Source organism: Schistocerca serialis, chromosome 3, assembly GCF_023864345.2.
Source record: "Schistocerca serialis cubense isolate TAMUIC-IGC-003099 chromosome 3, iqSchSeri2.2, whole genome shotgun sequence".
Taxonomy (NCBI): domain Eukaryota; kingdom Metazoa; phylum Arthropoda; class Insecta; order Orthoptera; family Acrididae; genus Schistocerca; species Schistocerca serialis.
The window spans coordinates 482,451,657-482,477,869 of record NC_064640.1 but is presented as its reverse complement, the minus strand read 5'-3'; the positions used below and the strand labels follow the sequence as shown (position 1 = coordinate 482,477,869).

Sequence of the window (26,213 nt, the reverse complement as noted above, 5' to 3'; positions counted from 1 at the left end):
CCTTTTAGGGACTAATGTAGTAAAATTCTTCACTGTTAAAAATACTTAACACAATTCTTGAAGCTTGTTTTGTAACATTGTATATTTCGTCCTAATTTTTTCCCATTAATGCAGTATACTGCAATATTTTCTACATTACATTTAAATTCTCCCTCAGTCACTGAAATTGTCTATTAAGTAGCTCTGTTCTCTTTATATGCACTAACAGTCAGCATTAAATCAGGAAGAAATACTTAATCCTCTCTATCTGTACAAGTAAATTTTGTCATAACTCTTTGTTATATTCATACATTTCATCACCACAAGGCAAAAGCTTTATGCTACATGGGATATGTGTGAGTTCATTCCATACACTTCAGTTACTTAACTTTATGTTCAATAATGCATTAGTCGGCTATAAGACTTATCAAATTCAAAACTCATGACAGTTTGCTTCATGTATAACATGAGAAATTAGTTTATCAGTAGTGATAAATATAGTACCATCTCATGCACAAGCGTTTAGAAATTTGATTTTTATGTGACACATGTGTGTGGTATATCTATCAAACTGTCCCTACCTATGATAATGTCTTCTGCTAGGACTAATGATTGACTAAAATATTTACTCAAAAATATGATACATTATGCTGATTTAAAAATGTTGCAGCACTTGTAGAGTTTCTGTTTAAGGACCTCTGCTGCTCATCTTCAACTGACTGCCACCATTTCAGAATTTCTGCAATAGTGTCCACTAAGGAGCTTAAGAAAAGAGTGAATAGGAACTTGGATAACTGCAAACACACAACTTCTTTTAAATTTATTATAGTGCTAAAAAATAACAACTTCAAGGAATATGCTTTACAATGTCTACTACTCATAAATGCCAGATATCTGAATTAAAGCTTCACATACATTTAAATTTCAATCTAGTCATCAGGCATACTTTATTAAATTAGTTTCAACAGTTTTTAAAATTATTTATATACTCCACAGATACTTTGTCTCACTTACTTTACTGATAGCAAAAGATTTTCTGTAATGCACATGTAATGGAAAACAGTACTACAATTTTTCCATTAAAATCTTAGCATTTGTACATAATAAGATTCCTTGTCTGTTAATTTTGGTTTGAAGTTGTAACATATTATGGTCAACAGTAGTGCAATATATATGTACAGGTTATATGAAAGAGTGCTATTGTGCTCACTTCAGTAACTGCTTTTTTTTAAAATAATTCATGTAAACTTCACACTGAATTCTACTCAGTCAGTCATCTTTAAAAGAAGTGGTGTATGAGAAAGACATTAACCTTGGACTGCTGACATTCTTCCTTGTTTGTGGACTAGGAAGAGGTTCTTAAAGAGGATGATCTTCACCATTAGTACACATCCAAAGTTATGTTTGGTTGGTTGAAGTATTTTTATGTTGAATACTTATTATTCTTGGTGAAGTTTATTTTACGTATTAAAGGCTAAATGTCAACTTCAATTACCTAAGGTTTAAATTTTTGAGAATATGTCACCATCAAATCTCAAGCACTGCCTCTTCAAATTCTATTTACATAGGCCAATCCTAATCTCTACTACCCCACAAACAAATCAGAAAAAAAGAAATCAAACAAATAGTGTAACTGGTAAATGGTATCCCAAACATAGACCTTTGAAGTCTACTTCCTTGTTTTTAAAGAATATATGTTAGTACATTTTACATTCCATTCATTTCAATACCTATCATTTACATTTTAGCATGGATAGTATTATTTTCATCATCTATTATCAATAATCTACTCAGATTGTAAATGAAGTCATACATACAATCTCCAGTGGCAAACAGTTAGAGTGGTTATATGTTCCAAATATTTGCATAGGCATAAAGACAACAAAAAACATTATTAAAGTGTGCTATAACACTAAATTATTCTCACTATAACCAAAAATGAATAGAATTGCTAGTTATATATATTTGCCAGTCTGTATTGTCTTGTCCATATATATGATTATCATAATATTTTTCATTGAATTTTTCTCTCAAACCATACAAAAAATTCAGAAATATATGAAAAACGTAGTACAGTTCTAATGATCTGGCACACCTGCTTCAAGGCATGTGGAAAAAATCTTTGTAATGATGTATCAGTATGAACTAACTGTGGATCTCATTTGCTCACTTCACACATAGCTCAGAAAAGATGATCATAACATTATTTGTAGTCACAGCATTCTATGTCCTTATCACAAAGAGCAGACTAAGACCAAAATAGAAAAGCTCTAAGTTCTGCTGCATCTGAATATCTGCAAATGCAGTAACAACTAAAAATATAATGCTGAAATTATGTGTAAATGTCATATCATATTTACAATAAGTAATTCACATTCACAACATCAGTACTTGATTGTGTTGTTCACAGTAAGGCAAATATCAGAAAACATTAACACTGAAGTTCATTTCTTTAAATGGTATGCTAATGCACTAATGATACTTTCATTCAACACATGGTATGAATATTACAGTACAGTATAGTCCAACTACCCTTAAGTATGCACCATAAATTTAATGGCAAAAGTTGTCATAACAAACTATACATAACTTTTTACATGTAATAATATATTATGGTTATCATATATTCGTTAACAAGACAACAATACCCGTGAACTTTCACAAAGGTAAATCTAGGTGCTTGCACCCCGGTGTTCTTGATAGTATATGCAATATAGGGTAATTCATAAACATAACAGCACATATTGTAGTATCAAATACAAGTCAGACCTTTCAAAAGAAGAGTAATAAGTTAAAATGAAAGAGAAATGGCTTTCTTTGAATATGTAAGATGAAATATGCTTGTGGATAATTATTTTCCCTTAGCGAGTTTTTGGAGGTTCCTGTGGAGCCTGAGGAGGTATCTGTCCCATATTCTGAGTCATTCCAGGAGGTGGTGGTGGTGGTGGAGGTGCTACAGGAGCTGAATCAGGCATCAGTTTAACTGAAATAAAAGAAAATAGTTACGTCTTATTGTCTCACAATTACTGGACTATAAACAAATAATTAAAACCAGTTGAAAAGCTGTATGGATAGTGCCAATGCTTTTCTTGTTATACATATCTGTGTAAACATGCTCCTTTCAGTCTAATGTTTTCTTTAAAATTTGTTTTATTATCTGAATTTTAAACCTACAGAGTAAAACTCATAGTATTGTTATTATTACTACTTATTACCACATATGATAGTCTCTGTTAACCTTACATTATAAGAATACAAACAATTAAGAATATACACAATAAAATACAAATATATTAAGAAAACAAGTAACATTAGTATGTTGTTGTTGTTGTGGTCTTCAGTCCTGAGACTGGTTTGATGCAGCTCTCCATGCTACTCTATCCTGTGCAAGCTTCTTCACCTCCCAGTACTTACTGCAACCTATGTCCTTCTGAATCTGCTTAGTGTATTCATCTCTTGGTCTCCCTCTATGATTTTTACCCTCTACACTGCCCTCCAATGCTAAATTTGTGATCCCTTGATGCCTCAGAACATGTCCTACCAACCGGTCCCTTCTTCTTGTCAAGTTGTGCCACGAACTCCTCTTCTCCCCAATTCTATTCAATACCTCCTCATTAGTCATGTGATCTACCCATCTAATCTTCAGCATTCTTCTGTAGCACCACATTTCGAAAGCTTCTATTCTCTTCTTGTCCAAACTATTTATCGTCCATGTTTCACTTCCATGCATGGCTACACTCCATACAAATACTTTCAGAAACGACTTCCTGACACTTAAACCTATACTCGATGTTAACAAATTTCTCTTCTTCAGAAACGCTTTTCTTACCATTGCAACATTAGTATGTAGATTATTTAAAAAAGGCTCTACTTAGCTCAAACTGATAGCTACTTAATTGTAGGAAATTTCATTACTAATAATTTAACACCACCACCTGCTTTAGCTACATGTTCTATCCACTCTTTGTGTACACTCTGTAATGCATTTCAAAATATTTGTCAATTGAAAACAGTATCTGCAATCATAGTTTATGTTCCAAGCTTTCCCACTGACCATGACTGTTCTTCAGAAGGCAGATTTAGTGACACCACAAGAAAACCGTCATGTTTTAGGGAACTGACAGCTAGGGTGTTCAAATAATCCTTCTCTTTAGAATTATAACAACAAATAACATATCTTGCATGATAGGTTTCCTGGTTTTACTTTATAGAATTGAGGTAGCTAAAGGCATATTTACTGTAAGCTGTCATTACTCCTAGATGGGTGTTGTAATTCTAACACCTTCTTCTGGAGCAGTAGAACACTCTTGTAGTCTGCAACTCATAACTCATGTGGCTGTGAAAGAGTGCATTGTACATTTCTAGGAGATAATGTGTTGTTGTTATGTGCATTAGTTTTTTTTAATGATGCACAACTTATTTATTCACATACATGTGCTATGTGTGTTTGCCAACTGAGTTTGCTGTCAGTCCTGAAACCAAGATGTTACACAATACCTATATCACCCAGTCACTCTTTGGTCATACTGAGTAATACATCTGCTTATGGATTGCCTTATTCAGGTCTTTTGCATTACATAATAAGGTTGTATCATGTGAAAACAGTAAGGTCAGACCTCTGCAACCCAAATAATTTACCACTAATATGAATAAGAAATGCTTGCATGATTTTGCTCCTTTGAGCACTATCTGTTGCTTGTTTTCTAAGTAGGACTGAAAAGTCATCAGGACAACACCAATAGCTCCACAATGCTCCACCTTGCTCAGAAAACTCTTGTATTTTATATAGTTAAACACTTTATTAGGTTCAAAAACTGTTCATGTTTTGTACTCCTTCTCTTTATACACCTTTATGATCATTCTTCCACAAACAAGACACTGCTGAAATGATGAACTTTGATTACCTAGATCAATGTCATACATCATGTCATTACAAAGTCCCCCACTTTTTCTGGTACATGAATTAGTGATATTGGTCTCTTGCTTAACACTTCAATTCAATCACTTCTTTTGTAGACTGGTGCTCTTCAAGCTACATTCAAAAAACTGGGCAAGTACAACATGAAAAATACTGTTTGATGCTATGGTTAGTGGTCCTGTAACTTCAATAATAATTTTATTCATGATAGCACATGATGTACCATTGTCATCTGGAGTCTCTGAACCCTTGTAAGCTTTCACAATGCTATGAACTCATTAGGATGCATTTCCTTCTGTCACTGAAAGTACAATAGTTGTTTTGCATCACAATGCATGTAGAGTATATATCCAAATCTGGAAATTTTTTCACATATTCTCACAAAGTACTCATTATACAGGGTGAACATTAATAAAACTGATAAACTGCAGGGATGCATTCTTCAATGGAAATAGAGGAAAGAACATCCTATGGAAGTGTGTCTGGATCCTATGGAAGTGTGTCTGGAAATGCATCACTGTCACGGTAGATGGCGCTGATGAATGAAAGTTCCTCTGACCACATGCTGTGTGTTCCTTGTGTGTTGCAGGCTGTTTGACTGACATAGTGTACTGTAAGCAGCAGAATGATCTGGTATTCATCTCAGGATTGAGATGAGATGGTGTTCGGGTATGGCCAAACAGATGGAAATGGTCAAGAGGCAGCACAGCTACACCAAAAAGAGTACAGTCACAGACACCAGCCACATCACGCAACATTTCTAGCACTTTTTGGGCATTTGTGTGCTCATGGATCCTTTCAGACAGATGAATGTGCAGAGAGGTGGTAGACTGAGTGTACACCAGATGTGGAGGAACAGATTCTACAGGATGTTGAGACAGACCCTAGTGCAAGCTCCAGGCAAGTGGCCTACCAACATGGTGTAATCCATGATCATACAAACGCCCAAAAAGGGCTTGAAATTTTTTGTGATGTGGCTGGTGTCTGTGAGGGTACTTTTTTTGGTATAGCCATGCTGCCTCTTACCCATTTACAGCTGCTTGGCTGTACACAAACACCATCTTGGTTTGTTCCTGACATTAATACCAGACCATTCTGCTACTTAAAGTATGCTTTGTCAATCACACAGCTTGCAAAGCAAAAGGAATGTGCAATGATGCATTTCTGGACACATGTTCATAGGACATTCCTTCCTCTGTTTCCAGTCAGGAATCCATTCCTGCAAGTCAAAAGTTTTATTAGTGTTCACCCTGTATATATGAGGAAAATGCAGAGAATCTGTGTTCATCAACTGAATCCCACACTCTCTTGCATGGATTATGAACATTTTCAAATACAAGTATTGTAATTCTTTTTGACCACTTTCGTCTCTTTGCTGTAAGCACCTTTTGCTTATAAATAATGGCAACAAAACATGTTGTATATAGTTAGTTCTGTTGCTGCTATGATGTGGTTATTTAGTATGAGTAAAGTGCATTTTATGTTAGCTAGTTTAGCCATGTGCCATTTTTTTATTTTTTATTTATTTTTTTTAATGTCTAGCAATTTCTTGTTGCAGTCAGTTAAAATGCACTTTTCAGATGATAAAATTCTTCCCAATTAAATGATTCTCCTGCTAAACATGCACTATAAAAGCCAAATAATATCAGATCAGTTTGCATGCAAATCCACAATTAATGCAATACATTCTGCAATTACTGCTTCCTCTACACTTTTCCTGGAATACCTTGTGCATAAACTAAAACATGACCTCTGGTTGGCTGGTAATTTGTCAGATATAGTCCATATGTGCTACTTACATTTATAAATTCACTCACATTGATATTTGTTTAACCTTATTGTTCACTGAAATCATACATTTTTACTCCAGCCACATTAGGTAACTGAAGATGACATTTCAAAGTCATAATTTGGAGAACAGTACACTGAAATAACAATTATGTCAAAACCTAATAGCAGCAGCTATCTCCATATCTGAATCAACACAGTGCCTCTTTTAGTCATTTTCACAGATGTTAAAGCTACTGTCAGCATAAACAATCATAGAAACATGAATAATTGTTCAGTTTCTCTTTTATTTTTTTCCTAGAGCCTGCCCAGAGACTTAATAACTTTGTAGTATTCATCTTCTGGCTGCAAAGCTCAGTTTAACAAACACATAACATATCTGGCTCCATTTTCTCAACAAAGAATGATAATAAATTACCTTTTGCTCTATGACACTGAACATTTACAATGATTATTACTACAGGACCTACAATTTAGTGTCCCCTACTATATTACTAGAACACAGGTCATCTTTGGAAATAAAAACTGTCAGGTCACAGCATTCTTTGGCCACATACTCTTGATCATTATTTTGCCCTTTACTTCAAAGTACAAACTGATCCTCAAGCTACTGTGCAAAGCCCCCATCTCTAGCTTCCCAAATATGAATTTTTTATTCATTTTACGATTAATGTTATAAGTTAGAACACTTTTTAGACTTTTATCTCCAGGTAACCCTGTAGGAGAACTTCAATACATTTTCTTATTCGATTTTGAAATGATAGCATTCACTTTATGTGTACTCCACTCTTTTTAAAATTACAAAAATTACTTTGGAAATGTAAGGTTTTTTCTGATGTTAAAAACTGTTCCAGGGTACAAAATGATCATGTAAATGGGAACAAATATTCTATTCAAATTTTAAAATATTGCAATCAAAGAAATTTTGTCAATAATGTATTTAATACATTATGTGTCATGTTATCATTCTACACCCCCCCCCCCCTCCCCTTTTCTTTTTCTTTTTTTTTTTTTTTTGAGTCATCAGTCTAGTGGCTGGTTTGATGTGACCCACTACAAATCCCCCTCCTGTGTGAACCTCTTGATCTCAGGATAGCACCTGCAACCTATGTCCTCAATTATTTGCTGGTTGTATTCCAGTCTCTGTCTCCCTAAACGGTTTTTATTCTCTACAGCTCCCTCTAGTACCATGGAAGTTATTCCCTGATGTCTTAACAGATGTCCTATCATCCTGTCCCTTCTTCGTGTCAGTGTTTACCACACATTCCTTTGCTCTCCAATTCTGTGCAGAACCTCCTCATTCCTTACCTTATCAGTCCACTTTAATTTCAACATTCATCTACAGCAACACATCTCCAGTGCTTCGATTCTTCTCTGTTCCAGTTTTCTCACAGTCCATGTTTCACTACTATACAATGATGTGCTCCAAACATACATTCTCAGAAATTTCTTCCTCAAATTAAGGCTTACATTTGACATTAGTAGGCTTGTCTTGGCCAAAAACGTCATTTTTGCCAGTGCTAGTCTGCTTTTGATGTTCTCCTTGTTCTGTCTGTCATTGGTTATTTTGCTGTCTGGGTAGTAGAATCCTTTAACTTCATCTTCTTCATGACCATCAATTCTGATGTTAAGTTTCTCAATGTTCTCATTTGCGCCACTTCTCATTACTTTTGTCTTTCTTCAATTTACTCTCAATCTATATTCTGTATTCATTAGAGTGTTCATTCCATTCAGTAGGTCATGTAATTATTCTTCACTTTCATTGAGGATAGCAATGTCATCAGGGCATCGTATCATTGATATCTTTTCACCTTGAACTTTAATTCCTCTCCTAAATGGTTTGTTTATTACCATAATTGCTTCTTTGATGTGTAGATTGAACAGTAGGCTCAAAAGATTACTCGCTGTCTTACATCCATTTTAATCATTCTACTACATACCAATAACCAGTAAATGAAACCAAATTAAGAAGATGTATTATCAAGAATTCTTGAAATAGATGCTATTGGCTACTAACACAAATTTCCACTTTCAATACAGGGATAATAGTTAAGACATTAAAGAATCTTGGTTCATTTGCAAATGTCATGTGTCCCATTGTAGAAAACCTCCTTACGCTTCAAGATATAAGATGGTGCAAGACCAATGTCCACATATTATGTAACTAGTTTTAAAAATATACAGAATTTTACTCGCCATAAAACTCTCTAACTGAGGAATTAACAATATCCACCAATTAGCTTTAATATATTATACAGAACTTAAATATGCGGAGCTCCATATATTTACAAATGCTGGACAAAACACAACCAACACAACCTTATGTCTCATATAAAAAATAAAAATAAAAATAAAAAAAATAAAAATAAAATTAAATTGTTGGAAACTGCTTCTGACAGTTTCTAGTCTGTATTCCTTCATATGATTCTGAAATCAGTCACTATGCTGTAACTCTAACCAGGATACATGTGTTCCTAGGCACACTATCCTCCAGGTTCATTGCTCTCCGCTATGCAGAAAATTTTCCAAATTTTCAGCTGTTGTGTAATTATCACCTTGCCTACTTGAAACAAGTCCTTTTCTCAAAATCAGGCATTCAGTTTTCATCACCTGCTACTTTAATAGTATTTGTCTTCTTTCTGACAGCATTTAGAAGCACAATCCACATGCTCCCCCATTTTCAATAAACTCATTTTTTTTCCATTATTGACTATAATAGATGTGTTAATGCAGAACATATCTGCTCACTGAATGAACATAACTGATGCTTCAACTGCTACTTTTTATCCCGAATTACCTAATTGCTTATCACTGTGTCCCTTTAAGACTCACTTTGCTGCTATGTATTTATTTTTCTCCCCATATACTGCAGACTGCCTTATGGTTTTGTTTTTGATATTGATACATTACCCAAATGAATGCCTAAATTAATGAACTGTTGGTAGTGTTTTATGCCACTTAATATACACTGAGCAGTCACATTAATACAACCACCTGTCAAAAGCCTGAATAACCACCTTTTGCAGTGCAGACTGCTGCGAGACATGCAGGAAATGAGTCACTCAGGTTCTGGCAGAAAGTGATGTGGAGCCATGCTGACTCCAGTGCCATGGCCAACTGTGATAGGTTTCTCGGTTGAGGATCCATGGCACAAAGAATCTGATCGAGGTGGTCCCACAGATTCTCGATTGGGTTTAAATCTGGGGAGTTTGGTGGTCAGGGGAATATGGTAAACTCTTTGTGGTGCTCTTAGAACCATGCATGTGCACTGGCTCTTAGAACCATGCATGTGCACTGCAAGCTGTGTGACATGTTGCAGTGTTCTGTTGGTGGATGGCATTGTGCTGAGGAAGAACAAACCGCTTGTAGGAGTGAACCTTGTCCCCAAGGATAGACACATCTTTGTGTTGATCTGTTGTGCCTTACAGAATGACAAAATCACCCAGGGAGTGTCCTCCAGTCTTGACCCTTCTGATGATTGCAGCAGGGTGTTTGTTTTCATATTTTCAGTCTCTGATTCTTATGGCGTGATATTCGGGATAACTCTTTACTGAGGAAGAAAGTGTTACAAAGAAGTGTAATAAGGATAATAAGTGGTCCACCCTAGAACATGTAGACAGCTCTTTACAGAGTTCAGTGTACTGACAACAGTTTCATAGTATATTTGGTCCCTAATGAACTTTGTTGTCAACAGTCAGTCTCAGTTTTAAAATACAGTAACATTCCTAAATATAAAGGAGTGTGATATTCATCCATAAAAAGCTTCTCCAAAGAAAAATTTCTGAATGTGCAGTTACACACACACAAATATGTGTGAACAGATATGTGTGTGTGTGTGTGTGTGTGTGTGTGTGTGTGTGTGTGTGTGTGTGTGTGTGTGAATGAGAAATTTATCATAGCTAAGTGTAAATCAATATATGTAAAAAAAGAAAAGTAAAAAAAAAATTGTTTAAGGCATTCATGTTAATTGGCAGCACATTCTCATATTTTTGACTCAGAAATTGTACTGTAATTTACTGTAATTGCAAAGCTGACTCATTATATATCATGGCAAAGAATCACAATTATGATCCATGGATCATGCAAACAACTAAGCAGAACTATGGCAGATTTGTGGTGCCCCAACAAAAATCAAACCATCTTTTTACTTTGTGCTTCTTCTATGCAGTACTAACAATCTTGAGCAACTGACAATGCATGACTGTGCTTCATCTATGACAGCACCTTGAATGAAATTTCATGCTGCTGGTTTAGTGCATCTGGTTAAGACTGATACTTTTATTACACAAGGAAAGTGCTTAAATTACTGTTTGTCTTAAAGCATCCAAAATCATTTTGTATGGATCACTCAGATATTAATCAAAAGCCTGTCATGTAGTGTATCCTTGAAAAATGGCCCTTACACTTTATGGGAGCAGCTCTTATTGTCTATCCTCAAATTGTGACTCCAACAACCTCTTTCCGACATTGAATAGCATATGGTTTAAATATCTTTTAAAATCTAATCTAAAATCTAAAATTCTTTCCCTGTCTTGCATTTTCAAAGTTAATTGTGTCAGTAAAGAGGATGTTAGCCTTTAAGTAAATTCACCAACAGTTTCATGCAATCTGCAAGTTAGTTTCTCCTTGGAGAAAATGTATAAAATTAAAAGAAAACAACATAGCTCGCTAAGAGTTGCCTTCAGTAGGTTAAAATTCTAGCACTGCCATCATAAACATTTACAGTAGAAATCAGTAATCCTAGCTTTAGTAATTTTCTGTTCCCTCTTCAGGAAGGAAAGAGGTGTTGGGTGGGGAAGATTCGAAATGGGAGGGGGACGGTTGACCACTTACAACCTAACTTGAAACATACGCACATGTTGTGAGGATGAAGGGAGGCAAGAATGAATAATAATCAGAGAGAGAGAGAAAGAGAGAGAATAGGATACCAACGATAAAACATTTTTAAGTACTATACCAGCTCTAGTTCAGAGAACAATGCACTGTGTTGCGCAGCGGATTTTTTGTCAAGACAGTCCTACAGTAGTTGATTCAGAGAACTAAAAGCTAAACATACATTGCCAGTGAAGAGACAGTGATATGTGATTTCAATGTATGATTATTTTTTGTAAAATCGTTATTAGCCAAGATAGCATATAGGAAAATAGATAACTAGTTCTTGACTATTTTTGGTCATTTCAGATCTGAAGGATATTGAAGCAGAGTGTTACAAGACAGGAATTGCATTCAATATTAATGGTTTTTCAAAAGATTTTAACAAAATTATTAAATAGTTCATACTAGAATATAAATAGCATGTCTAAGATAAGTGGGCACTTAGAAAGTTAACTTTTAAAAGTGCAACGGAATGTCAGCTGTGAAGTATGTACATCAACAGTCACAAAATGATGTAAAATTGTCAGCCTCATAGGTGAAGAAAGTGAGAGAGGTGGCAACACAGTGTAATTCAATTTTGTCAAAAAACAGTTAAAATATGACTGTTGGAAGGAAACAGAGTAAAATAGACAAGTTGAATAAAGACAAATATGAAGTTGTACAGGTAGAAGATCTTGCAGATGGTGTAATTTCATAAAACTCTTTATTAAAACAGAATGACCAACAGTACAGTAATTGATACAGATCTATATAAAAAGTACTGCACATGTGTACAGAAAAAGGAAATCACACTAGCATGGATTGGCTTAAAATTATACAAAATATGAGGATGGCCAATATATCTGATTGTTTTGAATGGGCTACATTAATGTATACCATAATGATGTCACTGATATAAAATGATAAACAGAAATAGACAGTGGCAATTGGAACGATTCAGCTAATAACTGGAATTTAAAATTATGAAAGCCCAACATAATATGCCCATACAGTAGTGGAAATTTACATACTGTGAAGCTCTGACTTACAGAATTATTGTAGCAAACAAATCCTATGCACATTCACACTTAATAGTGAACCTCAGTGTACATTAGCAAATATCTGAAGACAATCTGGATGTATATATCATCTGCAATTTTTCATTATACTGTAGAATAACTTACATATAGAGTTATTTACAGTGTAGTAAAGAAAAGCAATCAGTTAAAAATGACATGTATAAAATATAAAAAAAGCATAGGTAAGGCGAAATGTTAAGACCAATAAAATGAAATAAATATGGGTGAATGGTACAACAGAATAGTGACCCATGTTTAAGTGATATGTTACTGATGTCTAAGTTACTGTATACATCCAATCACTATGTGCTATGCACACTGCAAACATAGTGATCAATAAGAGAACAGTGAATATAAACAGTTAATATACAATATTGCCCTATAATATATGTAGACCTAGGTCTATGTGTTGTGCATTTCTAAAACTTTTTATATAACTTAGGTACTCCACTACATATTACATAGTTAATGATTGTGATCAGCTGTTATTTTCCATCAGTGATTGAGTTTGTAAGGCAATATTGCATTTTTAAATGTTTATTTTGAATGTTATTGTATTTTTAAATATACATCATTGGCATCTGCAATATATATGTTGTTCTATGTATAGTGTGTATACTTCTAAAACTATTTATGAAACTTGGGCACTCCATTACAGTTTATATTGACTGTTATGTATTGTGCACATTTTTTGCCTATGTCTGTGGTATGCACAGTGCACACTGACTGAATAGCAATGAAAATAATCATGTATAACAGGTATTACAGTTTGCAAGCTTTTGGAGCCAATGGCTCCTTCTTCTGGCAGAAGGGTTGAAGGGGAAGGAAGGGGGTATGGAAAAGGACTGATGAGATTTAGGAAAAGGGGTAGAGATTGGAAAAATCACTCAGAACCCCATGTCAGGGAAGACTTACCAGATGGAAAGTCTCACCTGACCCAGGGTGTGGGTAACTTTTCTGATCCCTACCCCTTTTCCTAAGCCTCACAAGTCATTTTTCTTAACCCCTCTTCCTTCCCCTTCAACACTTCCTTCTACCACAAGAAGGAGCCACTGACTCCAAAAGCATGTGAACTGTAATACCTTTTATATTTGCGTTCTCCTGCCACCACTTGATGACTAGGTTTTTTTTATCTACACTATGGTTGAACATATACATTAACTTAGACAACAGTAACATCACTTACATATGGGTAAATGGGTGCATGTACCAGTAACCTCTACTACAAACATCAAAAAAAGTTTCGCATCACCTCGGTTCCGACAGTTCCGGAACCTGTACAGAAAATTGGAAGAGAGATCAACATAAACATCAGTTCCGCCCTTTTCATTGCTCATGGAAACCACACATTGTATATTGTACCACCATACAGTGAGACCTTGAGAGGTGGTGATCGAGATTGCTATACATACCAGTTCCTCTAATATCCAGTAGCACATTTTCTTGCATTGATGCACGACTGTATTCGCCATGGCATACTATCCACAAGTTCATCAAGGCACTGTTGGTCCAGATTGTCCCACTCCTCAATGGTGATTCAGCTTGGATCCCCCAGAGTGGTTGGTGGGTCACATCGTCCATAAACAGCCCTTTTCAATCTATCCCAGGCATTTTCGATAGGGTTCATGTCTGGAGGACATACTGGCCACTCTAGTTGAGCGATGTCGTTATCCTGAAGGAAGTCATATAAAAGATGTGCATGATGGGGGCTCAAATTGTCATCCATGAAAATGAATGCCTCACCAATATGCTGCTGAAATGGTTGCACTATCGGTAGGAGGATGGCATTCACGTATTGTACAGCTGTTACGGCAACTTCCATGACCACCAGTGGTGTACGTCGGTCCCAGATAATGCCACCTCAAAACAACAGGGAACCTCCACCTTGGTGCACTGACTGGACAGTGTGTCCAGCCTGACCAGGTTGCCTCTGAACACATCTCCGACGATTGTCTGGTTGAAGGCATATGCGACACTCAATGGTGAAGAGAATGTGATGCCAATTCTGAGCAGTCCATTCAGCACATTGTTGGGACCATCTGTACCATACCTTGTGGTGTCATGGTTGCAAAGGTGAACCTCGCCATGTCGCGAGTGAAGTTGCGCATTATGCAGGCTATTGCGCACAGTTCAAGTCATAACACTACGTCGTATTATTCAACATGGTGGCGTTACTGTCAGTGTTCCTCCAAGCCATAATCTGTGGGTAGCAGTCATCCACTGCAGTAGTGGTCCTTGGGTGGCCTGAGCGAGGCATGTCATCCACAGTTCCTGTCTCTATCTATCTCCTCCATGTCCGAACAACACGCTTCGGTTCACTCCGAGATGCCTGGACACTTCCCTTGTTGAGAGCCCTTCCTGGCACAAAGTAACATTGTGCACATGATTTAATCATGGTATCGACTGTCTAGGCAGTTGAACTACAGATAACACAAGCTGTGCATCTCCTTCCTGGTGGAATGACTGGAACTGATTGGCCGTCGGTCCCCCTCAGTCCAATAGGTTCTGCTCATGCATGGTGTCTTACATCTTTGGGTGGGTTTAGTGACATCTCTAAACAGTCAAAGAGACTGTGTCTGTAATACAATACCCACAGTCAACATCTATCTTCAGGAGGTCTGGGAACCAGGGTGATGCAAAACTTTTTTGATGTGTGTATTTGTCATCACTGATTAATTTTGTAAGATTATATTTTATATCCACTATTTCAGTTGACCATTATTGTATTGCTCACTTTTTTTGTGGATAGCACACAGTCGTTGGATGCATACAGTAACTTAGACATCTGTAACATATCACCTAGACATGGGTCACTGTTCTTTTGTGTCATTCACCCATATTTACTTCATTTGCTTGATCTTAACCTTTTGCTTTACCTATGCTTTTTTATATTTTATACATCCCATTTTTATCTGATTGCTTTTCTTTATAACGTCGTAAAGGATTTGATATGTAAGTTACACTATGGTATAATAAAAAATTGCAGATGATATGTACACCCAGATCATCTTTACATATTTGCTAATGCACACTAAGGTTTGATTTTAGATGTGTATGTGCATAGGATTTGTCTGCTACAATAATTTTGTAAGTCAGAGCCTCACAGTATGTAAATTTTCACAACTGTAGGGATGTGTTATGTTGGTCTTTCTTAATTTTAGATTTCAGCTGTTAGGTGACTCATTCCAGCTGCCCTATCTATTTCTGTTTGTCATTTTATATCAGTGACATCATTATGGTATACAGTGACATAGCCTCTTCAAATCAATCACATATATTGGGCATATTCATATTTTGTATAGTTTTAAGCGAGTTTGTGCTAATGTGATTTACTTTTTCTGTACACATGTGCTTTACTATTTATACAGATCTGTATAAATTGCTGTTATTGGTCGTTCTGTTTTAGTAAAAAGCCTTATGACATTACCCAATCGGCAAGAACTTCTATCTGTACAGCATCATATTTGTGTTTATTCACCTTGTCTATTTTTCTCTAAAAGTTTCCTTCCACCAGTCATGCTTTTAATATTTTTTTACTTCATTTTATAACTTAGCTGTACATTACCTATTATACAACTCAAAATTGTGTTATACTGTGTTGCCACCTTCTGTTACTTTCTTCACCTATGAGCCTGGGCACTTGATGCAAGTCAGCCTGTTTCTGACCAGCTTATGGAAACTTTGAATGTCACTGTTACCAGACAACATGATTATCTTCTGTGTCACACCGAATGCACTGCAACAGTGCTTGTCTGTACTTACTATATACTCATTTTACAAGTGCAAGTTCAAAGGTATACCTATAACAATGATTTTCATGTTACTTTTATGCTATTTTCTTGTCATTTATGGCATATGTATGCTTACATTATGATGATATGATGAGAATTTTACATCACTTTGTGACAGTTGATGTATATACATCACAGCTGACATTCCATTGCATTGTTAAAAGCCAACTAAGTGTCCACTTATCTTAGAAACACTCTTTTTATTCTAGTTTGTAGTGTTCAATATTTTTGTTAAAATCTTTTGTAAATACCATTAATGTTAATGCAATTTTTGTCTTATAACCTTCTATTTCAGTACCTCTTGGATCTAAAGATGACCAGAAACCGTCAAAAATTAGTTATCTATTTTACTATATGTGACCTTGGTTAATAAAGATTTTGCAGAAAGTCGAAACTCATTGAACTAAATACATACCCGAAATTACCATGCATCTAAACATAAATTTTGTTATTTTTTGAACAGGGACATACACAATTATAGCAAGATGTGGGAAAGATTCTCAGAAATGAAGAACAATATTTCATTTAATTGACAATATTCTTGTAAACATGTGTCACTCTCTACTCAAGAGACTCCCAGACAGCATAAAATATTGAAAGAACATTACTATCCATAAATAAATAAAAATGTTAATTTGGATCAATGTGCCTATACTGTAATAAAGAGGGTATAGAAGTCAGGCATTAAAACTTCCAAATAAAATTATAAATTACATATATTAATGTAAGCAATTACTCGATTCTGGTACCCATTATTTGTGTTTTGTTTCTATTTCACGCATCTGAGGAAACCAACAGTTTGAAGAAAATAGCAAGGAAGTACAATGGCAGTCCTCAGAATACAGAGGGAAAGAGTGTATAGCTTGAATGGAAAACTATGTGTCTGGCACTGTGTATTAGGCTCCTAGTGATAATGCATTAAAAGAAACTTTAATTTTATACAAATTTTTCTTTTTAGTGTTTCTGTAGTTGGCACACTTGCATAACAATTTGTATAGGTCTGCTCTGTTTATGTCTGTGTAGGAATGTGTGTTGTGGATCCTGGTTATTAGTATGTATCTGTGTAAATGTAACAGACCTGTCTTTTACTACCTAATATTCATGTTTCTTTCTGTTTCTCTATGAAATTAATATTACATTATGTTATATTAAACTCAAACATCTACAAGCAATGAAAAAGATAATAATCAGGTACAATGATCAGAAACAAAAGAAAACTGTCCTATATTAATAGAAGATAACCTATAGTATAACACACAATCTATAGTGTTTGTGATGAAGGTTGGTTGGTTGGTTTGGGGAAGGAGACCAGATAGCGTGGTCATCGGTCTCATCGGAATAGGGAAGGATGGGGAAGGAAGTCGGCCGTGCCCTTTCAGAGGAACCATCCCGGCATTTGCCTGGAGTGATTTAGGGAAATCACGGAAAACCTAAATCAGGATGGCCGGACGCGGGATTGAACCGTTGTCCTTCCGAATGCAAGTCCAGTGTCTAACCACTGCGCCACCTTGCTCGGTGTTTGTGATGAACTTTTAATGGATATATAATTATTGTTTTCAGTGTTTTGATCATTGTGCCTCATTCAAGAGTGAATATAGGCATAAAGTTGAAAAGTATGAACTCAGATCACTCCTACCAGCATTTTCTAAAGTATCTGAGAGACCAATGAAACAACAAATTACCAAGTACTTAAATTACCATGAGGTATTGGATTGTAATCAACACTGGTTTCAAACAGGTAGAAGTACAGAAAGAGCATTATTATTATTATTATTATTATAGATAAAATAATTAAAAACCTAGATAACAGCAGTATTGTTGTATGAATTAATTTAACTCTTTCTAAAGCTTTTGATACTTATAGTCATGAAATTCTCTTAGATAATCTGGGAGCAATGGGGACAAATGTAATGTGGTTTCAGTCATATTTGCAAAATAGATCACAGGTTGTGGAAGTTAATTGAGGTCATTTTAATCACAAATCAGATTTGTATCTGATGTAAAGAAAGTTGAAATAGCTGTACCATAGGATAGAATGTTAGGTCCCTTACTATACCTTATTAAATGATATGTAGATCTTGGAAACTGCAGCTAATGCCATGTTGTTTGCAGATGATACTAGTGTACTACTGAATGATGTTAAGGAATCTCTGTCTACAACAACTGATCAAATCCTCAAGTCCTCACATCTGTGGTTCAATGCTAACAGAATGTCCCTTAATGTGAAGAAAACATATTACATTCAGATTGGAAAAATGAATCAAAACCAAGATCTCCAGGTGGTATTGGGCAGAATTGAGTTACAAAGGGTACAGTATACGACACTTTTAGAAATGTATGTTGATCAAGACAAACTGGAAATACCAAACAACAAAACTCTCCCAAAGTCCAGGCTCTATAAATTTTGCCCTGATAATCATTTTTAAGTATGCTCCTCAAAAGATGATAGAATGGCTTACTTGGTTTCTTCCAGTCTATTGTAGCTCATGAAATAGATTTTTGGGGTAAAGTTCCTTGACAATTAAATGATGTTTTTACATTAAAAAATAATTTTGAATAATGAAATTAAATTATACATTGGCAACAAATTGGTAAAGAAAGGGTCTAGTGTAAAATTTCTTGGCCTAACAATCCAAAGAAACCTGAAATGGGACACACATATTGACTCCCTATCAACTGAGCTGTCAAAGAATATATTTGCAGTCAGTACTATTAGCAAGTTCTGTAAAGACACTGTAGTCCTAAAGACTGCATACCATGCTCTCTTCTCCTCTATCTTGAACTACAGTATTTAAATTTGGGGGGCAACAACCTAAGCGAATCTAGATAACCTACTCATTCTTCAAAAAAGGCGTGTGAGAATAATCTGTGGAGCAAAATATAGGGAATCTTGTTGCAACTTGTTTCCAAAAACAGGAATGTTAACTGATATAAACACATGCATTCTAAAAGAAATATTGCTTGAGAAAAGACTGCACCCAAACACTTATTCAGATTTCCACCAGTACAATACTAGAAATAATGAAAGATTTTACATTGGCAGCCACAGAACAGCACTTTATGAAAAGGGGCCTCAGTACGCAGGTATAAAATAAGCTAATGCACTGCCTAGTGCAGTCATGGCTCTTCCTATAGTTAAACTGAAACATTAGCTTAAGAAATTTTTAGTAAAACACCCTTTATACACATTATAAGAGTACCATACTTACATGAAGAACAACAAATGCTTTGTGAAATTATGTAAATAGAAATCAGTAAACATCTTATTGTAATTTTGTTGTAAATTAACGACATATTCAGAAGAATGTGTCTTGTGTATTGCACAAATAACTGTAATCATTACTGTTTCTTTGTACAGTGCAGTGTACCATTCGATGTTGAATAACGCTATTATTATTATTATTATTAATATTATTATTATTATTACAGAAAAGGGCCCTTCAAATCTCGTCAGTTAAGTCTGCAATGGCTCAATGCAAGCCCCCATATAAAAAGTTGTGTGTTTGCTGTACCCACCTATGCATATACAAATGTGTATTGATGAAAAGAACTAATCTTGGAAATCTGCAAACTAATAGTGATCACCATAGCTATAACACTCACAACTATGGGTCTCTCCATGTTAAGCAAGGAAAAACAACTTGCACTCAAAGACACGTAACCCACTTTAGTGTTATTCTTTATAATACATTGCCAAGATACTTAAAGAGCCTGGAGAGGGGAAATGCCTTTTAGAGCAGAGTTAAGATCATTTCTTATTGCAAAGTGTTTTTTAAGTGTAAATTAATATGTCAATTTACACAATACTGTGCCCTCATTTGCTTCTGAGTACTTTTTAATCTGTTAATGGTTGCACCATTTATGCTGTGTTTGTCTTTGCAGAAGAACACTTCCACTGTTGGTCTGCTGTTTTCTGTGCCTCATATCCAGCACAATACACCTCTTCAGGGAAGGGATCTGTTGCAAATATTAGTTGTGATAGATATAGTGTTGGTTGGTGTTCATGTTTTACACTTCTAAATTTCATTTAATTAACATCTATGGTCACAAACTTTTTGTTCAGAGATTACCGGTTTCAGTCTATAATGACCATCTTCAGATCTGCAGCAAAAAATATGGGAAAAAACATAAATGCACTTGCAGATTGTCTACAGCTTAAAAATAACAAATAGACCATAATGAAAAGTACTACTGACATATATATATTTTTCATGAGCGTTATATATTGTGTTCATATGTTTTCATATTCTCAGAATTGTATCAACTCTAAGACAAAAATAAATAAATAAAAGACACACTATGAAGGAACTATCAAAATGAATAGCAATTTGGAGGATAATATGTGTACACACAAACAAATTATTACCATTTCAGAAAAGGTAGATGATTTATTCAAGAGAAAGAGCTTAGAAAATTGAGAAAGTCAATACTTTGTTGGTCCAATTCTGGCCCTTATGCAAACAGTTATTCAGCTTGGGATTGACTGACAGAGATGTGGGATGTCCTCCTGAGGGATGTTATGCCAAATTCTGTCCAGCTGGTGTGTTAGATCATCAAAATTCCAAATCTCAAGATGGTTGGAAGGCCCTGCCCATAATGCCCCAAACATTCTCAGCTAACCGGAGATCCAGTGAACTTAGTGGGCAAGTTGTGGTTTGGCATGCATGAAGATAAGCAGTAGAATCTCTCATCATGTGCAGAGGGCATTATCTTGCTGAGATGTGAGCCCAGGATGGCTTGTCATGAAGAGCATCAAACAGAGTGTAGAATATCACTGCTGTACTGATGTGCTGAAGTGTGTCATGGATGACAACCAAAGTGAATTTTTGACACTCTTTCTCATGAATAAATCATCCATGTTTTCTGAAATTGTAATTATTTGTTCTAATGTACATTTATCTCACAGCTACCATTTTCCATCCAATATGGATGATTCCTTCATGGTGTAGCATCTTTTCATGCGGTTTCTATTCCAGTCATATAATGAGATCAAGGTGGCTAAGCTAGTGTTAATGCACTGGACTCACAATTGGAAGGGGCAGGCTTTGTACTTCATCTGGCCATGATTTTCCCAAGTTGCTAGGATGAACAATAGGATGGGTCCATTTATAAGGCCATGGGCAGCTTTCTGCCCTATCCTCATCTAATCATATTCTACTTTCCATATGTTTTATATGTGTGTACAGGTTGTCCCTAGAGGAATGGTGAGCATTCAGGGACAGACAGGAATGATAATTTGAAGCCAAAAATTTGGTAAACAAGTGCTCTAAAAAGCATACCTTAAGACCTATTAGCACTTCTTCATCTTTGATAGTGTAAAACAAATCTCTTCTATTGCAAGCTTTTTGGTTTCCATATTTTGAGAAGTGATAGAATGGATCAAAACAAGAGAAAATGTCCAGTAAACATGGGCACTAAAGTGCATCTTCATATATTCATGGTGCAAAGACTGTTCCATAAAATTTTGGGCATGCAGCCACATAAATTTGACTTCTTCTTTTTAATATTTTGGCTGAATACCATCCAGCCATCTTCAGAGTGAGCCAAGGTGACTGATACTCCAGCACTTGCTCTAGCTCTTGCTCCAGCAAGTACTGGAGCGTCAGCCACATCAACTCACACTGAAGATGGCTGGATGATATTGCGCTTGCTCCAGCAAGTTCTGGAGCATCAGTCATCTCGGCTCACTCTGAAGCTAGCTGGACAGTATTCATCAGAAATATTAGAAGAAGAAGTTGAATCTATGGGGCCGCATGTCCGAAATTTTATGGTACATGGGCTCTAAAGTTCATACCTCAATAACTATGAGCACTTGTTCATCTTTGCTACTGTGAAACATATTTCTTCTACAGAACAAGTGCTCATAGCTCTTAAATTATGCATTTTAGAGCCCATGTTTACTAGACAATTTTTTCTTGTCTTGGTCTATAATACTTCCTCCCAAAATATTGAAAGCAAAAAGCTTGCAAGAGAAGAAATCTGTTGACAGTATCGAAGATGAAGAAGTGCTCATAGTCATTAAGATATGCATTTTAGAGCACTTGTTTAATAGACTTCTTTGCTCTGAATGATCATTCCTGTCAAATCTGTGAATATTTACCAATCCTCCTGGGACATCCTGCATATTATTTCTGTTCTGTTATGTATCTGAGACATTGCTGAACAGTTGAAGGATGAATAAATGAATAAAATAGAAATTATTGTCTTTTTCATTGCATTTAGATGCCTGAGAATGATCTGTCGCTTGACTAAAACTGGTAGTTTCAAAAAAGCAACATTACACAAAATCATGATTTTTCAATAATGTTTAAAACGTGTAAATCCTTATGTATAAATAATTTTGTCACTGCAGATAACCACTAGCCCTGCTCCTACTGGATAGTGGAAAAATAGTAGCTTGACTGTAGACTTCTTTGAAGAAACCTTTCTACTGTGGATCCAAAATTTGATGACAATATGGAGAAACTAATCACACATAAACACAGCTGGATTTGAAACTGAGTTATGCCTAATACAAGTCCAGGACATAGATTGCTACCCCATCTCAATGTATATATGGTATACTTTCTCTCCTCAAAGTGATTGTGGTTTTCCAGTGGTAGTAGAAGAATTTTCCAAATATCTGAGTACAGATTTATGAGATATTAAAGATTTAAATCAGTTCATGATGTACACTTGGATATTTCATTCAGTTTGTTACTTTTGTAAAAGGATATACAAGTTTCAGTTCTAGTCAAATTCATTGTTTTAATTCACAAAGAATATGCTTTTTGGTTCACAGTTCACACTGAGAAATTTCTTTCTATAATCTCTTCAAAGTTTAGAATATCTAAAATGAAATGAGAAAGAGACTTCATTTCCGCTATATCTCATCTGTAAGATTTTGAAGATACTAATGTGTTATGGTACATTTACACTTGGAACTAGTGTTCTTCAACACATTCCCATACCACCATACCAGTTATTCACAATTACGATGTTTCAAAGTCTGAGTCAGTCAGTGCCCCAAATAAATTAACTTCATCACACTTTCAGACAGAACGTGTCTTTTTTATTCTGTAGCAGTGAGATGCATCTCCCTAAAAAACTTGTAATTAAGATATTGAAGGAGTTTATAAGAAATAATGATTTTATCATGAAACTGAAGGAACAAGAGAGAGAGAGAGAGAGAGAGAGAGAGAGCGCTTTAGTTTTGAAACTTTTATACAAAAGGCTCTACATTACTGGTGCACATATTATTCAATTAGAAGTGACTGCATTGAAGAAAAGGTGAATGAGAAATGTTGCCCTTTTTTAAGTTGGGCCTCATAAATAAATATATAGTTGAAATCTCTGAACAGTCTTTTCACTTGCACACTGTATGCGAATGCTACATATGGATGAACAATCATAAGACTGAGCTAGCCTCCACTGAAAACTACAAAATTAATTTAACTCTTCACATCTACATACATACTGTGCAAGCTACCATATGATGCATGGCAGAGGGTACATTGTACGAGTGCTATTAATTCCCATCTGATTTGAGTTTAGGACAATTATATTATCTTTCCTATGTTAGGTGTACAGGCAGTGATGAAACAGGGCAAACAAGGAAGTAAAAAACAAGGATGCATAAGTGATGTACTTACCAACAATTATAGCTAATATAACCAATCCAATAACTCCCATTATAATCATCATCTGAAAATATTAGAGAAAATGTTAGATAACAACAACAAAGCAACATTTGTTATGGGTAAATTCAATAAACTTAAGGCCTTCTGAAAAGTTAAATGTTAAACATGCTATAAGAGAAATTGTTACAGATTTTCAAGCTTCTCTGAGATGCAGAGTGATTAGGTACTAGGCTGGAGAAGAAAGAAACTTTCAAATGGAACAATACAGAATTCACACTGCTTAAAACACAAAACTATAGAGGTTACTACATTAACAACTATCAGCTAAAGCAGTTCCATTTTTAGAAAGCATTATTAGTTTATTAAAATTATTAGTGGCTATTTTACCCACAGGTCTGAACCTCAGGATGAGTAGCGGTATGGTATTACATTTAACCAGCATAAAAAGTAATATGAGTGTTTCTGTGTTAATATATATAGAGTTTCCACTAATTGATGGTTCAGCAGCATTCACAATTATTGTAATAAGCTACATACAACAACAATCTCAGGGGATATACTCACCTGATTTTGCTACACTATAAAAGGAACATACTTTACAAAAGTGAATAGCATATCAATGTAAACTTAGCATATTTTGTAGACATGTTTTGTTTTTCTGGTATGTTGTACCTCATGATGGGGCTCCTCGTATGAACCTATGGAATTACCAGTATACATAATACAATCTAAAAAAGTAGTTCATATTTGCAGTCATTCTTCCTCAATTGTTACTTCAGTGATATTTATCATGTAGCTACGAAAAATATTACTTGTATTTTCCAACAAAATGTTGTCATCAAGCACATAGCACTTTCTGCAGTTTTTATGTGACTTATGCTTTATGTGTACCCAACAGCTCTCATGTAAGCAATAGAAGTACACAATATAAGTTTTCAATTATCTGCAAGCCATGATTTTGCATTTCATTGCACATAACTGCACTCAACCTTGCTGAGTTAACATGTCATATGGGCCCAGCTCCTGGTGTGATGGTATGCAGTGCCTTGGAATATGACATGACAGCATGTTGCCATTGCTGTTCTAATCTAGCTCTATATAGAAGGTATTGGATTATTGTCCTGGCTAGCACCCTCTCCAGACTATTTACCCACTGAAAAACCCTCATGAGGGGCTGCTTAGAATCTAGCACACAACCACTCATCAGTCACTAAAACTGTTGAATCATACTATAGAGTTGAAGCAGCATGGAATGATAAACCTGTATCTGTCATTCAGTTTTAGTTCAGTTTAATGCCTAACCGGGTTCAAGCCACTGTTGCTGCGAGAGGTGGCAGCATTATGCACTGCATTTTGCACCTTTATGCCCCTAATACCGTAGAAATTTAATTACGTATTCTTTCTGCTTTACTGAATATGCACAGTTAGTAAAATTTCATTCTTTCCCATCCTTCTTGGTGCTACAATTTTAATGTCCAGTGGCTTTTATTATATGTGGGATGGGTACCGAAAGACCATGTAAGTAGGCCTATTTCATCCCACATAAATAATGTCATATTCACATGCACACTGAGCTCTTTGAGACCTGACTTTTTGACTTTCCTGGTTTCTTCTGAGATACATGTTCTGCTCCATTGGTTGTTGCACCACAGAATCAACAAATACTGTTGGCCTGGCCTCTTTCACTGAGTCACAAATCATTCTTTCTGTTTTTACCTTATAAAATCTGCAACTTTTTTCTTGCTGTAGTATTTTCCTGGAATGCATGTATCGAGTGAATATGTTTTGACAGGACACATTATTTTATCATAAATAATTTTAACACTATGTACAGATGTATTCAAGACAATTCTTTTGTAGCCAACATGTTAATGCTCTTTTTGTTCTATTAATGCTTGGTGTATGGTGATTTCCTCAGCACTGTGGGATCACAGCTACCAACCTACTGCTGTTGCATCACATCTAAGAAAAGCAGTTTACCATCACTCTGTGTCTTCTCAAATGCAAAACTAAATTGGTGATGTACTAACTGAGAGTATTGATGGTGACCCTCCAGCCCCTGATTCTCCATGACCACCTTGCTTTGTAGCCCACAAGAGTTGCCTTTGATGCCTATCTAACCTTCCATGAATGCATAAATTTGGGCCAGCTCTGCAAACTCTAGATCTTGTGATTTCAATGATAT

The 26,213-nt window shown here is 35.5% G+C and overlaps 1 protein-coding gene across 2 annotated transcripts in view; it reads right to left on the bottom strand.

The window, feature by feature from the left end:
• Positions 1 to 520: 520 nt before the first annotated feature.
• LOC126470371 (vesicle-associated membrane protein 2) overlaps positions 521 to 26,213 on the bottom strand; it is a 186,802-nt gene continuing 161,109 nt past the window's right edge. The window contains exons 5-6 of one of the 2 annotated variants that reach the window (XM_050098188.1): positions 24,041 to 24,092; positions 521 to 2,962 (exon numbers count right to left, since the gene is read on the bottom strand). In XM_050098188.1, coding sequence (XP_049954145.1) covers positions 2,841 to 2,962; positions 24,041 to 24,092 — 174 coding nt within the window. In that variant the 3' untranslated portion in view covers positions 521 to 2,840. The remainder of the gene's footprint in view (positions 2,963 to 24,040; positions 24,093 to 26,213) is intronic. The other variant, XM_050098189.1, reaches the window with a different exon arrangement.